Genomic DNA, 18,106 nt, shown 5'->3' on the forward strand with positions numbered 1-18,106 from the left:
GTAGATAAATAGGTACCGCTCCGGCAGGAAGGTAAACGGTGTTTCCGTGCGTTGCTCTGGTTTCGCCAGAAGCAGCTTAGTCATGCTGGCCACATGACCCAGAAAAACTGTCTGCAGACAAACGTCGGCTCCCTCCGCCAGTAAAGCGAGATGAGTGCCGTAACCCCACAGTCGTTCATGGCTGGACTTAACTGTCAGGGGTACTTTACCTTTACCTCTTTATATCTACATTGGTTCTTAAAGTGTGGGACTGAAACTTCCTTACTTTTTTTTAATAAAAAAACTTTTCAGTCAGTACTTTATTTGCAAAAACTAAAAGACATTGCAGAAAATCTGTTGCTCCTTCCATTCTTTAACCTGATCATTCACTATGATTTCTCTCAGTTTAACCCTTCCTTGTAAGTGGTCAAAAAGGCTAATATGAATTCTTGTGTAAGCATGTGCTCTTACTTCTAAGGCTTTATCATAATTTTGGTCCAGGAAGGAGAAATTTAGATTCTGTGTAAACCTCTGCTGTTTGTTATGCACATAGTCCATACTGCTGTGAATTTAATTTTGAAAATCAGTTCATATATCTCAGAAAAAAATAAAATGATGAGATAGTTTGCTGTATGTATTCAGTTTATTGATAGGCATACTAATAAATGTGTATGAAGATAGCTTTTTCATTCAGTGACCTCTATTTCTTAAGATTCAAGCTAAGTTTTTCTTTCTCGTATATAGTACTCAGTACTGATTCAGGTTTTTTGTTATAGTTAAATTGGATTGCTGTCAGTAGATTTCAGATGGGTAATTATTGTAATAATTAAACCTAGCTCTTTTATCTTTGTTCTTAGGAACCTATTTTCTTAGACCTATATAATAAATGCAACCAAATGTTTCTAATGTTATAAGCAGAAATTACTGAGAACAATTAAGCTGTGGAAATATTCCTAGTTTGCAAAGGCAATTGGTTAATCCCACGTACAGCATTATGTCTCAATCTTTGTATAATAATTAAGTGTGGGCATATATTTCTGTGAGATCAGTTTTAGTGAGCCTGTACAGGGCCCTTGTTACCTCTGCCAGGCTAGCAATAGTTTCACTGTGTAATGAATACAGTGGTACCTCTGGTTATGTACTTAATTCGTTCCGGAGGTCCGTTCTTAACCTGAAACTGTTCTTAACCTGAAGCACCACTATAGCTAATGGGGCCTCCTGCTGCCGCCGTGCCGCCGGAGCACAATTTCTGTTCTCATCCTGAAGCAAAGTTCTTAACCCAACGTACTATTTCTGGGTTAGCGGAGTCTGTAACCTGAAGCGTATGTAACCTGAAGCGTATGCAACCCGAAGTACCACTGTATGGCCATGGGATTCCAGGGTGGATTGCACATACTTCGTGATGAATAAGTATGTGCCTATGTCAATAGAAGCAGCAGATTTATTTTCATTGTAATTGTCTTAACCAGGATCATACTAGGGTTGGTGCAGATACTTCTCAGGATATACAGCTATTTGGGATAGGGATCCAACCAGAGCATTGCGAGATAGACATTGCACCAGATGGGGAAGTTTCTCTCTCACCAAAAGAAAATGCAAGGTAAGAGAAATGCAAAATCTGCTTCAAGCTACAAAAAAGGGCGGCATTCATGTTTGTAGAGAAATTTATGGAAAAGCACCCTGATAAGAAAAGAGGAAAACTTCACATATTTAGTTTTGATACTGTCAAAATGATAAGAGCAATAAAATAAGTGCTTGTGCTGTTCTTGATGCATAAGCATACCGGGAGAGATGCTTCTCATATCGTATGAGAATTGAACTGCTCAGACCTTTCTTTGAAATATGGAGCAGTACATAAATTACCTTAAAAACAACAATAAAAGTTAAAACAAAGCTATGTCCCAGAATATTTTTCTCTGTACTCTTTCTAGGTGTTTGACTTTGGAAATATTTGAGCATTGCCAAAAAAGAATGCTAAGAAAAAACAAATGTTAAATGTAGAGATGAACCACAACAAACTCAGTCAGTTTAAAGGAGTTTCCATAACTTCTTGATGCCAGCACTAGCAACATAAGTGAAACAGATATCCTGTAATCATGATTGCATACACCAATTATTAATAATCCAAATTTGTGGAGTACTTAAGAGTAAGTTTTTTGAATACTATTAAGGGAAAGGATTCCTACCAATATCACCATGTCCAAACAAAATCTAAATCTCTTTGAAGACATGATGCCAGCTTTAAGGACAAATTAGGAATGTAAATGTATAGAAATAAGCACAGTGTATTCTACATAAGCTTTATTTATACTTTTTGCATGGTATACCTTAGTGTGTTATACTCCAGTGCTGTAGCCATAAGAACAAAATTCCAAACAGATGGTGTTCTGTGTTATTATGATAGAATTACATTGCCAGGAGTTAGTCATTTTGACTGGCAAGAACAAAGAAGCATGTCATTGGAAAAAATTTATAACTAAATAGGCTTTGTTTAATTTGTTCTTCATCCAAAATGCCTTAATAGGCGCAAACCTTGTTACCAAAGTTACAACTGACAGTACATTGAATCATTTCATTGCTGATTCTCATGGAGATTGAAAGTAACTTCTTTGTGATATGGAGATGAATTAAAATACTGTTTCACTTTCATTCACTACACTTGGAACCCAGAGATTTTTTTCAGCAGTGAAAGAAATAGAAGACAGCTGTTTTAAACGCTACCTTTCTAACAAAATTAGGTGCACAATGATTAATTTCCCTGTTTCTGCTTGCCTAAATTTAAGGGCAGTGAAAATGTATACAAAGCTGCCTCTCTAACGTTTCCTCTAAGGTCTGCACCAAAAATGTGTTCTTTCTGCTGTGGCTAATGTGAAATAAACTTCTTTTAATCAGAGTAACCTAGTTTTGGAAGATTGTTTTTTTAAACTCTGGGAGCAACATATGTACAAGTCTCATTAAGAAGGTTTTAACTGGGTTTGTGCAGACTGCTTACGGTAAACAGCCTGTGACCCAATTACTTAAACGTATATGCTGCATGTTACATTGCTAAAACCAAGCCACTGTCAGTCCTGCATACAATAAAGAGGTGCTGCAGCAGCAATAATAATTTGTCAGTAGAGATCAGGCTCTTGTTATAGCCTTCATGACTTTTATTTCACACATTTTATGCATGTTTAGGGGTTTCTGTTAGTAGGCCTTTGTGGTGCTGAATCAAGAGAAAACACTTCTTCATTCTTCTCCACGTTAAATGAGTAGGTAATTCATCCAAAAGTAGAGAGCTTTCCCAGTCTGCATCTGTATTGCAAGAGTTTTTTAAAAATACGTTTTAATTGTTTTATTGTTTCTGTGTTTGTCACCCTGAGCACCTTTGTGAGGAAGTATGGGATACAAATTAAAAGTGTCTATTGACACTTTTATCCGTGAGCTAGGAACAAGCTGGCTGGAAAAAAGAGAGCACATGTCTATTGGAGTATCTGCAACACCCACTAAGACTCATAAGGCAATTACCGTATTTTTCGCTCCATAAGGCGCACCTGACCATAAGGCACACCTAGTTTTTAGAAGGGGAAATCAAGAAAAAAATCAAGAAGCCCGGGTCCCCCCCCCCCCAGCCCCAAAGAGCAAAGAAGCCAAGACAGTGAGCGGGATGCATCCTGCTGGCTGTCTTGGCTTCTGCCATAGCCGCGCACAGCCTCTCCGGCCGGGAGAGGCTGCGCGCGGCTATGGCAATTCCTCCACCTCCCGCAAAAGCCCACAGGAGCCGCGCACCCTTTAAGGAGCATGCGGCTTCTGCAAGCTTTTCTACGAGGATGGAGAAGGGACTGACTGGCCGCGTCAGTCCCTTCTCCCTCCTGGGGAAAAGCCCGCAAGAGCCGCGTGGAGCTTTTCCTGCCTGCCTCCCCCCTGCATTCGCTCCATAAGACGCACACACATTTCCCCTTACTTTTTAGGTGTGTCTTGTGGAGCAAAAAATACGGTACTTCTTTGGGACACTGCAAAATCAAGTAATGCAAACTGTAACTGTCGGAGCTCAGTATGTAGACTTTTCGCTTCCTGGTCTGTTTAGCACACATCATCAGGTTGGAATGGGAAATTGTAAAGGGCCATTTTCCTATCCTTAAAACTTCTCATGCCTCTTCAGAGAAGCACACCTCACACTTTGAGAACCGTAGAAATGAGAGGCTATGAAGAAAGCACACGTGTTTGCACTGCTGAATATGCATATTTCTGCTTGCCCCTTCTCACAAAGTATTTGTATGTGCCTTGGTTGGGCCCAGAAACAAAAAACCACCTTGCTTCTCCTGATGTGTTTCATGTGAGTAAGAATATATTTTATAACATGGTTCCTGGCAGCTAGGTGATACACACTCTTCACTGTCCCTGCTGGACCAAAGAGCAAGAGTGACCAGTGGGTAGGAGAGAATTTGTCCCCTTCTGCATCTCTGTCTTATATAACAATTCCCGTGGACCAGAGTGAGTAATGGTTTGTGACTACTGGGAATTGCTGTTGGAGAATTCAGGTTTTAAAGGATAATTTCAGTCTTTTCAATCTTGTGCTTTGCTTTCAGATCCTGTGTAAATGGCACGTTGGTGTGTTCTGTGACACAGTTGTGGCATGGAGATAGAATCTTATGGGGAAACAACCACTTCTTTAGGTAATATCTCTCTCTCTCTCTCTCTCTCTCTCTCTCTCTCTCTCTCTCTCTCTCCCTCTCCCTCTCTCTCTCTCTCTCTCTCTCTTTCTCTCCCACTTCTTTATTTACAGAGCCATGTCCAAATATTATTAGTGAAGGATCTTGCTTCCAAAGAATGATGCTAAATAGATCAACTTCTTCGTTACAGCTCAGACTTCTATAGTGTTAGCTTTTGGGCAACTAGTCTGTCTAGGTTTCCATCTAGTCCACACAGTATCTTCTAAGATAATATTTCTCCTGTTATGATACTCTGTTATATAGAGCTTGAATTTGTGAGCATATTTCCATAAAACTGAAATCAATCCAGCCTTAAATACCGACCACTTGCTTTAGAGCAAGTACCAGGAGCTATGCATCCTGACATGAACAGCCTTGAACGGAAGATGGAAGCAAATTGGCTTGCATTGTGTTTGGCAAATACTACATTGTAGTGTAGAAATTTGTTGCTTTTAAGTCATTGTTATATGTACCCTTGTACATGGGGAGAACAATGTCTCAGTAAAAAGATAAATCTGTTGTGACTCATTGTTAGTTGTGGGATAACCTAACTACACTTGCTCTGGCAACCTCTAGGCTAGATTACTGCAACACATTATACTTAGGGCTGCCTCTGAATAGCGTTTGGAAGCTTCACCTGGTAGAGAATTTGGTGGCCAGGTTGCTGACTGGGGCAAGATGGTTTGAGCATATTACACTGATCCTGGCCAAACTGGCTCCCAGTTAGTTTCTGGGCCCAGTCCAAAGTGCTAGTTTTGACCTATAAAGCCTTGAGCTGCTCAGGATTGCAATACCTCAAGGACTGCCTCTCCCCACATGAACCAACCTGGACCCTGCGATACTCACGTGAGGCCCTTCTTCATGTGCCTCCTCCAAGAGAGGTCTGGAGGGTGGCAACACAAGAACAGGCCTTTTCTGCACTGATTCCCTGTTTGTGGAATGTGATTTCTCCAGGGAGGTTCATCTGGCATCTTCATTTTACACTTTTAGGTGCTAGGTGAAAACGTTCCTCTTCAACCAGGCCTTTGGCTGACTAACATCCAATATCCTTTTAAATGTGTTTTGCGGGAGGTTATTGTTTTGCTTTGTTTTGTTTTTGTTCTTGTTTTTCTTATATATTTTGTGTTTTTATCTTGTATTTATATGCTGTGAGCTGTCATGAGATCTATGGTCGGTATACAAATTTAATAAATAAATAAAACATATATATTACTGTACCCTTAAGGTGAATAGAATCTTAAGAGCAAGACTTGTCAGTTGGCTTTGTCTGTTAGAGAAGGTTAAAATTAAATTCAGTGAAGGTTGCACATATTTGTCTCCTTATTAATTTACAGTCAACACTGTAGCTTCCTTTGTTTTGGAACAACCTGCAGCATGCCTTTCCTCCCTGCTCATGGGTTGTTAAGTGTAGAAAGTTCTTATCCACAGAATCAAGCATTTTTAAAATGGATTTACCAAGGTATTTCATAACTACTTTCTCAACTTTTTAACAGAATCAATCTGCCTAAGAGAAAGCGAAGAGATTGGTTGAAAGACTCTGAAAAAGAGCAGCAGTTAGCAGAACATGATCTAGATGCAGCCAGCGAAGCTTCTTCGGAACCAGACTATAACTATGAGTTTGCACAAATGGAAGTCATAATGAAAACACTGAATAGCAATGGTAAGAAGCTGGTGCTCAGCATCACTGAAAATGTCAGACAGGAGCACATAAATTTCAAGGTCCTGGCAATAGATAGTTTTTTTAATCTGTTCCCTTATCCTGATGGTTGTAAATAAGGAATGGATAATTTTGTTGTGTTCAATAACTGTTGTGACTTTCTGGGAATAGAGACTGTGGAGGAGTAAATCAAGTATGACCAACTGATCCCAATTATATTTACTAGGAAGTAAGTGGATTTTTATGGGATTTACCTCATGCTCATCTTCCTTTTCTTATATAGACCCTGCAGCAGAAAATGGTACTTTGGATCTTTTGTCTCTCACCGTCTGCTTCACCTTCTGATCACTGTGGCTGTAGAACTGTGTGCTCTCCTGTGTTAAGAAATAACAAAGCGGAATTATTAACAATGTAGATAATGAATTTTAAGATATGCTGGTGCTTTCCTTATCTAGATCCAGTACAAAACGTGGTCCAGGTCTTGGAGAAACAATACTTGGAAGAAAAGCGTAGCGCTTTGGAAGAGCAGAGGATGATGTATGAGCGTGAGCTGGAGCAACTCCGACAGCAGCTTTCTCCGGAAAGACGGTATCAGCATTCTAGTGACAGGCTTTCAGAAGCTGCCCAGACAGCTCAGCAGAAAGTGAACCTCTGGTCAGAAGAGAGGTGAGAGCATTGATATTAAAACCATAAGTAACTATGAGAGAATGAGTGACGGAAGAAAAATACTATTCTGTGTGTGAATCTGTCCAGGACAATCTTTCATCCAGATCCCAAATAACTTTAGAACATCCTTCCTGCAAACATGTGCTATGAGTAAGCTAACCATACTCAAACTGCTTGTTGTAAAACTTAGTACCATTTAAATTCTTCAAACGCAGGACTCATTGGGGCCCAGGCATTTGGTATGTACCTTCTGTAACTAGAATGTAGTCCTGCTTATCTAGTGATTCTGACTGATTTGGTCTTATCTGCGTTGTCTTCTCAGTTAAGGATCAATCATGTCATAGCACAGGCATTGTGCAGTGCCCATATGGTGAGAATTACTGCAGGGCTTTCAAGGGAAACTCATTATAGCTCTTGTATAACTTGTAGTTTTCATCTTGGTATACATATAATTTTTCTCAGAATGCCTATAAAGACGGATTAGCACGGTGGGATTTGTTTTGTTACCAAATGGCATTTCCAAGATAGCCTTGACATGTATTAAAAAAATAGGAAGCATTCTCTCATTTAAAGCTATTATTTTCTCTTGTTAAAATATTTGAACATAATTTTTAAAATCTGGAATAATTAATATTCTTATGTTTACAACCTTGTTCATTGTTTCTGCCAATGTCTTCTTACCAAGTTCTCAATTTCCCAATTAATATTCTACTACTCCTCTCCATTTTTCTTTCCCACCCCTAGGGATGAGTTATTTCGACAGAGCCTAGCAAAATTAAGAGAGCAGATAGTTAAGGCCAACACATTAGTGAGGGAAGCAAATTTATTGGCTGAAGAAATGAGCAAGCTAACAGATTATCAAGTGACACTGCAGATTCCTGCTGCTAACCTGAGTGCCAATAGGAAGGTAAGAAAATTGATAATTGAAACTATTTTGTAAAAGCCCTTGAAAGTCATTTGTGTCTAGAAGTAGAGAATGAATGGGTGCATGAGGGAGAGAAAATAGAACATAAATTAAAGGAGTTGTATGGACTGAATAGATATAGCTTCTCTAAACTTTCTATCTCACTGAGCTGATACAATATTATAATACCCGTAAACATACAGTAGAAACAGAACATTCATGCCTGTGCTATCTTGATATGTTTCCAGTCATTTATGGTTTCTAGTTCTCAGCCACCATTATATAAATAATTGGAAAATGCAAGAGAATGGAGTACCAAAATATTAACATAGCTATGTAGCATATGTTGTTCGAGTTTAAATTTGAAAAATGGAATCACTTTGTTAAAATGCATATTTTATCTGCTTAAGATACTTTGTCTTGTCTTTGTTTAGAGAGGAGCAATAGTAAGTGAACCAGCTATTCAAGTAAGAAGAAAAGGGAAAAGTACTCAAGTATGGACCATAGAGAAGCTGGAAAACAAGTTAATTGATATGAGAGATCTGTATCAAGAATGGAAGGAAAGAGCCCATGAGGTATTCAACCTCAGTTTTTCACTTTGGCCAAAATCGTACTCTTTTAATAAAAACAGAATATTTCTAAAAGCATTATATAGCACAGTTGTGCATATTCATGTAAGCATTTCTGCTGTTTATCTAACAGCAGTGCTACATTCAGTTGTATGTTTATCCTAATATTTGTAGTTTATTTCCCTTATACATGTCTGGGAACAGACTACAATGACTACATTTGGAACTTAGTATCTCTAAAACTATTTCAGTATTATACAGAAAGATCGTGTCTTGCATGGAGGTTACATTCTGAGGATGGCGTGTAGACAAAAACCACCTCCTTGGAACTGCCCCCACTCAAGCACCCTTATCCTTTCTGGAGCCATGCCCCAAGCAGACCTTGCCCCACAAGCAAGGCAGAGAGCTTAGAAGCTCTTTCTGCACTGGCAAAACTGTCTGCAAAAAGTACTTTTAAGCGCTCTGGCTTCTGTGCATTTAATTTGAGTGACTTCAACCTGTCAGCCTTCAACTGTGTAAAGTTGAAATCACACATGTTAAGTTTGTGTCAATTGCAATCGCCCTGCAATTTATTTTGCTCTGCATATGAGATTTTAAAATAGTGTGCTTTTGGATATGTTTACAGGTAAGTGTATTTTTTAGTGTAAGTGAAGAAATATTTTTAGTATTCATCAGAAATTTTAATGCAAATGTTTGCTAATATTTGACCTACTATAAGGAATATCAGATTTTCCATAGTTTGTTTCTTCAAAGCACATCAGCACTGAGTCCTACTATTTTAAGTGAATGGATAACAACTTAATATAATTCAGGATTTAATTATACGGTTGTTTCAACATAAAATGCTATCTGCCTGAACATGATGAGCAACATAGTACTTCATGCAATGTAGTATTCAACAGTACAAACAGTTTTTGTTGTTAGTATTTTTGCACACAGGGAATTTAATTTTGGTCTTCTGTGAGGAACACAAAATTGTTGGAAGTGTTGCTACTCATTTACAGTATTTAAATGAGGAATAAGCTTTTGGTGTTAATAAGAGTTAGGTTTGTATACATAGAATAATAGAATCATAGAACTGTAGAGTTGTAGAATTGAAAGGAACCTCAAGGGTCATATAGTCCGACTCTCTGCAATGCAGGAATCTCAACTAAAGCATGCATGGCAGATGGTCATCAACCTCTGCTTAAAAACCTCCAATGAAGGAAAGTCCACTACCTCCTGAGTGAGACGATTCCACTGTTAAAGAGCTCTTAGAAAGCTCTTTCTGATGTTTAGTTAGAATCTCCTTATAACTTGAAGCCATTGGTTTGGGTCCTAGTCTCCAAAGCCGGAGAAACAAGCTTGCTCCATCCACCATGTGACAGCCCTTTAGCTATTTGAAGATGGCTGTTATATCTCCTCTTTTACAGATTAAGCATACCCAGTTCTCTCAACCGTTCCTCATAAGGTTTGGTTTCCAGACCTTTGATCATCTTGGTCACCCTCCTCCATACATTCCAGCTTGTCAATATCCTTCTTAAATTATGGTGCTAGAACTGGACACAGTACCCCAGTTGTGGTCTGACCAAGGCATAATAGAGTGGGACTATTGCTTTCCTTGATCAGGTCCCTATCCTTCTGTTTATGCTTCCTAGAATAGCATTAGGTTTGTTTGCTGCTGTATCACACTGTTGACTCCTGTTAAGCTTGCAGACCAGTAAGACCCCTAGATCCTTTTCACGTGCACTACTGGCAAGCCAGGCGTCCCCCATCTTATATTTGTGCATCTGGTTCTTCCTGCCTAAGTGTAGAACCATACATGTGACCGTATTGATATACATTTTGTTAGTTTGGGCCCAGTTCTCCAGTCTGCTCAGGTCATCTTGCATCCCGATTCTGTCTTCAGCAGCAATGGTGTCATTGCAAATTTGATGAACATCCCTTCAATACCTTCATCCAAGTAATTTAGAAATAGGTTGAACAACAACAGGCCCAGGGCAGGTGCTCTATATACACTCTAGTGCTCTACAATATACTCTTGTCTTCTGCTATCATCTGACCTGCCTTGTTTAGACATGTTGCACAGTGGTGAAATGGGGATTTGAATATGACTTTATTGGGCATAGCTCATAATTTTTTAGCACATCCATGTTGGATCACAATGCTAAATCATTTTTGTTTTTGAAATTTTAATTGTCTTTTAAAAAAAAACAGATGAAGAGACTCACTGGAAAAAGAGGTGATCCTTTCTATGAAGCACAAGAAAACCACAATTTAATTGGTGTAGCGAATGTCTTTTTGGAGTGCCTTTTCTGTGACGTTAAACTTCAGTATGCAGTACCAATAATCAGCCAGCAGGGGGAGGTAAGTTTCAGTCTCTGGTGTCATCTATTTACATATGTATTCAGGAAGGAAAAGCACAATAAATCCACTATTAATGCATCAGTGATGTCTTGCTGCATACACCTGCAACAAGACAGCAGTCAAGATGGGTACACAGTCTTGGGACAAGAGAAGATTGGTGCCACTGAAACATTAAATGGAAATGCTTTGAATAGAGGGCAAATGACCAAGCCACTGAATTTCATGTACTGATGACCAAATTTTTATAGTTCACTTGCTCCCCCGGTGTTCTAAATCTAGAAGTCAAATCAAAGGGGAAAGTTGTGAGTACACAGAAGACAATTCAAAACAATTATCAATAACTTCCATTTTATTTTTAAATATGTAAATTTGGATAATAGCTGAGCAAGGAAATGAGAATTTTACTGGTTAGATACTGAGCACCACATCTTACATGTGAACCTCCATAATGTCAAGTTGGATCTGAGACAGATTTGAGAATGGGCGTATGTAATGTGCAATTGTTATCTGCATGCTGTTTTTCTGTTCAGTTGAAGCTACAATTATATTTATATATGTAAGTATGTGGATTACTGATGCTATGCAGTACTACAAGGTCTTCAATATTAATATTTTTGGGGTGCAGGTTGCAGGGCGTCTGCATGTTGAAGTGATGCGTGTCACTGGTGTTGTCCCAGAACGCCTAGTGGAAGGAGATGATTCTTCTGAAAACTCAAGTGAAAGTGGAAGCATAGAAATCATGGACAACAATGGAGAAATTACTCACAGGCCAAAAAAACTCACCTGCAGGGTATGGACATACGTATATTAATATTTTAATAGGATATACCTATATAATACTCTAAACATTTTGCATGTCTTACAATCAGCAATGGGAAATACCTTGTCACTCATCCATTTCCAGTTGGTTTCCATACACCTTCAGAGATTTAGTTTATCTTTATTTGTCATATGTTCATACTATAGTCTGCACCTTGGATGGAAGTTTTAGACAAGTAAAGTCAACAATTTAAAAATGTAAGCCATTCATTGGGGTTAGTTAATTTACAGCAGTTGAAGTTTTCAATGCTTGTCCAGCAGTACATGTGTGTGGACAAGGATTACCAAATAATCTTACGATGCTTTTGTTTGTTAAACATATTGTATATATTGCGTGTTAATTGTTAGATTGTTTTATGAGCCTAGCTGTGAGATAAAATTGGCCTTACTTAGTCAACCATTGTCTAACTGAATATTCTGAGTATAGCTGAATATATTAATATAAATATGCCAGTATATTGAATTACAGTTTTACTGTTGTCTAGGTAAAAATTAAAGAAGCAACAGGACTGCCTTTGAATCTCTCAAACTTTGTCTTTTGTCAATACACCTTCTGGGATCAGTGTGAGTCAACTGTTGCAGCACCAGTTGTAGACCCAGATGTGCCTTCACCTCTGACCAAGGATGTCCAGTTTACAGTGACTTTTGCTCATTGTAAGGTAATTTAGTTTGGTTGGAATGCTAGAAAAATACATTTGAGTCCATATTTTACACACACACACACACACACACACACACACGTATGATTCCACCCTACTGTACAGTGAGATGGAGATGAAACAAGGGGTTCTAATACCTTCATTAAACAACAACAAAAATTCCTTTCCATTGCTTTCAAGTGCCTCCCCCACCAATTACCTTCAGTCCATTCCACTCACCTTTTGGGCAGGCCACCAGGTTCTTCACACACACTCTGGGCCACAGTTTGGGAACCCTGACATAGGTTAAACAGAATTCTGCAAGTCATTAGTGGCATTGAATGCTGGAGTTGTGTAACCTGCTCCTGGTACTTTTTTTGTGGTTTCCAGTGGAAAGAGGAAGGAAGACAGAACATACAACTTGGTTCTTAGGAAACCTAGTCAGAGAGAAGATGTGACCAGCCTATTCACTGTTATGGAAAATGGGATTGGATTAAGGAAATGAAACATTCATTCTTTCACAAAAAACATATTACTTAGGAGTGAGTTAGTCTGGCAAATTTTCTGGTCTCTGAAAATGGAGCTTTGTTATTCCTAAAATGTTTGGTGGTTATTCTTATTTCAATATATCTCATTAGAATAGGGACTACAATATTAAATATGTTGTAGTAATCAACACAAAATATGGAATTTTGACTACCTGTGCAAATATAACTGAAGTATTAATATAAAATAGTGGTCTGTTCAGTATTATACAAAATTCTGCATTTTACCTGGTTCATGGAATTAATATCTTCATTGGGAGTTTTTTTCTGCCCACAAGAACATTTGAACATTCACCTGGTTTTTTAATCATAGAGCTGATAAAAATCATGCTTTAAGTGTTTTGCAGTAAGTATTTCAATTTTCTAGGATTATGTGGTGAATGTAACAGAAGAATTTCTGGAGTTCATTCAAGATGGAGCACTTGCTATTGAGGTATGGGGTCACAGATGTGCTGGAAACGGCAGTTCCATATGGGAGGTGGATACTCTTCATGCAAAAACCAGGACCTTGAGAGACAGGTAAACCTATGTTGTATTTTCCTTATAGTAGTGAAGCCTCACTTCAAATATAGGGAGAAAGGAGGAAGTACAGCACATGTGCCAGAGATGAATTGAGAGCTAGAGGGTGATGGGTGTGTATGCCTGTGAGAGGTGGTAGGAGAGAAATTGAGTACAAAGAAGAGATTTCTCATAGTCTTCTTTCTGCAAGAATATTTGATTTGTTAATTACTAATTGTATTGTTGCTTCCTGCCCTTAGCACCTTGGGGAAGAAGGGTGGGATAAAAATCTAATAAGTAGATAAAATGAATGGTTCTACAAATTTCCACTAGAGTGTAAGGAGGAGTATTCATACTACTCTTATTGCTTTTTGGATTGTCTCTAGGTGGAATGAAGTGACACGTCAAATAGAAATGTGGGTTTCAATTCAAGAACTGAATGAACTGGGGGACTATACAGCTGTGGAGCTCCACCAGGCAAAGGATGTAAATACAGGAGGGATTTTCCAGCTTCGACAGGTACAATTAATTTTATCCCTCCCAGATAAGAATACTAATGTGTGTTTACATTAATTTACATGTTTCCCTACTTATATGACCAGGGTCATTCTCGCAGAGTTCAGGTGACGGTTAAACCAGTACAGCATTCGGGAACATTGCCACTTATGGTAGAAGCCATTCTGTCTGTCTCCATTGGCTGTGTGACTGCCAGATCAACCAAACTGCAACGGGGGTTGGACAGTTACCAGGTAGGATAAGTGGCTTTAAAGTGCTAAATTATTTTATTGTGGTGCAGATTTGTTGTTTTCACTTGTGCCTTTGAAGGATACTGTGTGGAATTTGTATGTACACTTGAAGCAAGGCATGGATGATAGCTTCTCAAGGACCATTAGGAATGGCAGTTAAATGGAACATCATATCTTGAATTGGTATCCCTTGAATGCCAGAAACAATATCAAATTGGTGACTTTCAGAGGCTTGTAATCTTTCAGGGTCATCTTGCTGGCCATTATCAGAAACTGAATGCTGAGTAGATGAAGTTTGCTGATGGGAATTGTAGTTCAAAATGTTTGGAGGACACCAAGTTGGAACAAGCTGATTTTAAAAGTTTATTGTAAACTAGTCATCGCAAGCCTCAGGTGCAATCTCTTCCTCCTTTGTAAGCACGATGAGGAGACTGAAAGGGCTGCCTGGAGATGCTAGGAATTGAACCTGAGACATTCTGCATGCAAAAGCAGATGCTCTGCCATTGAGCTACAGTCCTTCCCCTCAACAACCACTTGCTCTCCTCTTTGGCTCTGTGAATAATTGCATTTGCATAGCTGTCAACTGTCCCTTATTTGGCGGGAAAGTCCCTTATCCCAGCGCTGTGTCCCGCTGCTGTCCCTTACTGATGATGTCCCTTAAATTTCCCGGGTTTCAAAGGAAGCAGCTCCTCTCCCTCCCTCCCTGCTGGCCAGGGAGGAGGGAGGCTCCAACCGTGTTGCTTGGCTGCGTTGCTCACCCAGTAAGGAGTCTAGGAACGACTGGGGGGTGGAGCTTGCATGCCTTGTGCTGATCAAATCGGCCGCGTTGCCTGGGGACTCGCCTTTGCCCAGCGCTTCCCAGCAGAGAGGTGACGGTGGTTTTCCTTGCTACATCCCCTTTGCCGGGTTGCTGCGCTGTGGGAACCACCGCTTGAGGCTTCGTTTGGCTGCTGGCTGGGTTTTCTGCCTTTGGCTCGGAGGGGCTCAGAAGTTGAACATACCTGTGTTCGGAAAATCCCTTGTTTTGGCTGCTGATCCCTTATTTTCGAGGCTGCTGGTCCCTTATTTTCAAATCTGTAAGTTGACAGCTATGCATTTGTATACTAAGAAGTGATTGACACTTGATATGCTTTGGAGGGACTGAATCCAAGTCTTCCCTCCACCCACAACGGCCTTGTTTGCATGTAACCTTAAATCATAGTTAAAACAACAACAGCTCTGGAAGGGCTTTCCAACCTTTTTGGACCCATAGGCACATTTGCAAACCAGACAAATAGTTGTTGGCACCTCCCCTGCCCCCTTTTCAAGCCTAATTTCTACAGCCTCCTTTCTGTGACATGTGGTAGGACACAAGCCTGAATCTGCCTTGCAGTGGTGGGCAAAGCTGGACTCATGATTTGTATCTCTCTGTATAAATAAAAAGTGGTAAGCCAAACACAAATATTGGCTTCCACTCATGATTTATTTGGAAAGAAACAAGCCATGAGCCCAAGTTTGCATGTCACTACAAGTCAGACTCTGGCTTCTTTCCTTTCCTGCATAGCATAGTCAGGTGCGAAGGAAGGAGGAAAATGTTTGTGCACATGAAAACATAGTTTATTTTAAGCTACAGTTTAACATTGCACGTTAGCCTGGCTATTATGTGATTGCTGAATGCCCAAAGATGTGTAGACTGAGTGCATAATGATAAAGATCCAGCATAAATTACCAGAGATATACCTCATGTAGAAGAACAGGTGGACACTTCTCCCATCAGTCATGTGCTTCAAAAAGTGAAGTAAGTAATTTAAAACACAACAACAACCCAACGCTTGAAAGCATGAAGATATCATATACATAGTTTATGTCTCTAGAATGCAAGGGAGCATCATTGCATGAATTTTGCTTCTACGTGATTAGGTATTAGTCTGGAGGTCCTGACTCTCAAACCTTTTAGCAGTAAGTGGTAAAGAGGAGTGGCACATGTCTGTTCACTTCACCATACGAGTGGGTCACTAAACCTTTATATAAACAATTAAATAAGGTTTGATGCTTTCTGTTCTGTCTTGTTCTAATTTGTGTCCATGATGTGTGCTCTTATTTGGAGTTTGTTAGCAAGAAAAATGCATGTTCTCTATGTTTATAAAGTTTATTTTTTTCTACCAGAGAGGAGATGATGATGATGATGGTGGTGATATGGATAGTTATCAGGTATTGCTGCTGCTGTTGTTGTCGAATCACATAGCATGGGGCACAGCTAATGCTAATAGTTATCAACTCCAAAGAGTCACTGAAATAATTTGCTCTTGGAACTTTCTGCATTAAAAGACACTGATTTAAAGAACAAGCCTCTCAGCTTAATTTGACAATACACTATGCTCTTTCATGTGACATTTCTAATAATGAATATATTAATGATTTATTTAGATTGTTGAAAATTAAGAAAGAGCATGGTGGCTTGCAACTTAATTAAAACAACTGTCAATAAAACAATGTAAAACAGATGCAGGAGATACAAGATAGCAAAGAAATTTCAGGGAGGGAAAAGCCGAGGATTAAAAACCATGTCAAGTACCTGCCAGAAAAGGAATGTCTTCACTCACTGATGAAAGTCCATCAAAAAGTGAAGGAAGTCCCGCAGAGCCTGGGCAAGGCAACAGAGAAAGTTGTATTGTGTGTTGAATTCAGATGTTGGTGTAATGCAAGGGAGACGTACAAGAGAGATCTATAGACACCTCTTATATGGTAGAATTGAGGCCAAAAGCGGAATTCTTCATTTTTTTAACTAAATAATGTTTGAAATCATAATAATTTTTACATACAATTATTTGTCATCCATAATTTTTACAGGTTTCATTAAATCACATTTTGTTCAGTGCAATAACAAAAGCATCAAATATTTGTGCGTACTGTACTGTTAAACCATTTTTTAATAATAAAAATAGCTAGTCCTGTAAACTTTGCTTTCCTGATGCCTACAGCTTTAATATATTTATGAATTAATGAATTCTGTATGAAGGCTTCCCAATATTAAGGGTTTTTAAAAAACTTTTAAACAAGCAGCAAAAAAACAAAACACCAGTTGTATAAATGTAGGTATCTATGCAAATACCCTAGTAAGTTGCACAGTCGTTCCAAAAACCTACAGCTCAAACTACAGGTGATGGCTGATTCAAATGCCTAAAGCTCCTCTCTGACCCAGTCCTGTGAAACAAGGAAACTAGAAGTCCAATTTAGGAGTATAAGGAATAAATGGGTGAGCAGTGCTAAACACCCACATCCACACACCAGAGGCAACTCAACACACACTGCTTACCTTCTTGCATCCTTCTCCCCAAGCACTCTTCTCAGAGATAGAGACACTTCTGGTATTTAGCCTGGATGAGGAGAAAATGGCTTCAGAGAACAAACTGCAAGTAGATAAACCACAAGGAGAGGGAAGGCTTTGCACTTCCCACCCAGGAGGACCCCCACCTCCATAATAATGGTACTTCCATAAGTTAGGCAGATCCAGATTTAAATACACCATCCTGCTGTCAACAGTAGTTTGAGCCTGAATTAGCTACTAACTTGCTTCAAGCGGTTCATGGCACTTCCTGGTAATGAATTATGAAGAATGGATCAAACATTCCTTTAATACCAGAAAGCATGATTGCATGATGGGTTTTTGTTTGCATGTGGATGATTTAGTTACTCTGGTAACAGCTTCTCATAATGGAGTTAATACAGGTTTAAGGGTATATATGTTGATGTCTCTTTAATTGTTTTCACTTTCATATGCTACTAAATAGTTTGTTGGCCAATGCATTATTTTTCTGCTTGGATCTAAATCACAAATTTGCAAGAGACAAAATACACAAAGAGCTCTAACTATGGAGTGGGTGGTGCAATTTCAGCTTTTCATTCTTTATGCTCTTTGCAAGTTGGGTGAGCTTACCTTCTTGGGTTATGTACTATCTGATGTAAACGTGAATGAACTATTGGGTAACATCTTCCAATCAAAGTTGAAAACTGCATAAAATTAATTGTGTATGTTGTATATGTTAAAAAAAAATAAAATTCTCTTTTT

At 39.0% G+C, this 18,106-nt stretch overlaps 1 protein-coding gene and 1 long non-coding RNA gene across 11 annotated transcripts in view; one reads left to right on the forward strand and one right to left on the reverse strand.

Moving 5' to 3' along the window:
• The window catches only part of KIF13A (kinesin family member 13A), a 74,156-nt gene that overhangs the window by 30,249 nt on the left and 25,801 nt on the right, over positions 1–18,106 (forward strand). For 6 of the 8 annotated variants that reach the window (XM_083518894.1, XM_083518897.1, XM_083518893.1 and 3 more), the window contains 13 exons: positions 1,449–1,579; positions 4,548–4,634; positions 6,164–6,330; positions 6,783–6,993; positions 7,738–7,900; positions 8,332–8,472; positions 10,663–10,812; positions 11,438–11,602; positions 12,117–12,290; positions 13,182–13,333; positions 13,699–13,831; positions 13,915–14,061; positions 16,204–16,248. In XM_083518894.1, coding sequence (XP_083375020.1) covers positions 1,449–1,579; positions 4,548–4,634; positions 6,164–6,330; positions 6,783–6,993; positions 7,738–7,900; positions 8,332–8,472; positions 10,663–10,812; positions 11,438–11,602; positions 12,117–12,290; positions 13,182–13,333; positions 13,699–13,831; positions 13,915–14,061; positions 16,204–16,248 — 1,866 coding nt within the window. The remainder of the gene's footprint in view (positions 1–1,448; positions 1,580–4,547; positions 4,635–6,163; positions 6,331–6,782; positions 6,994–7,737; positions 7,901–8,331; positions 8,473–10,662; positions 10,813–11,437; positions 11,603–12,116; positions 12,291–13,181; positions 13,334–13,698; positions 13,832–13,914; positions 14,062–16,203; positions 16,249–18,106) is intronic. The other 2 variants (XM_083518895.1, XM_083518898.1) reach the window with 1 other exon arrangement.
• Positions 1,615–18,101, reverse strand: LOC310714063. 3 transcript variants are annotated; one of them, XR_014529569.1, is made up of 5 exons: positions 16,613–16,661; positions 11,695–11,785; positions 6,582–6,701; positions 5,889–5,937; positions 1,615–3,273 (listed from the first exon to the last, which is right to left on the reverse strand). It is a non-coding gene; the product is annotated as an uncharacterized lncRNA (long non-coding RNA). The 3 variants fall into 3 exon arrangements; XR_014529567.1 differs by lacking the exons at positions 11,695–11,785; positions 16,613–16,661 and adding an exon at positions 17,354–18,101; XR_014529568.1 differs by lacking the exon at positions 11,695–11,785.

Source organism: Podarcis liolepis (assembly GCF_965112155.1).
Source record: "Podarcis liolepis genome assembly, chromosome: 8".
NCBI classification, from domain to species: Eukaryota; Metazoa; Chordata; class Lepidosauria; order Squamata; family Lacertidae; genus Podarcis; species Podarcis liolepis.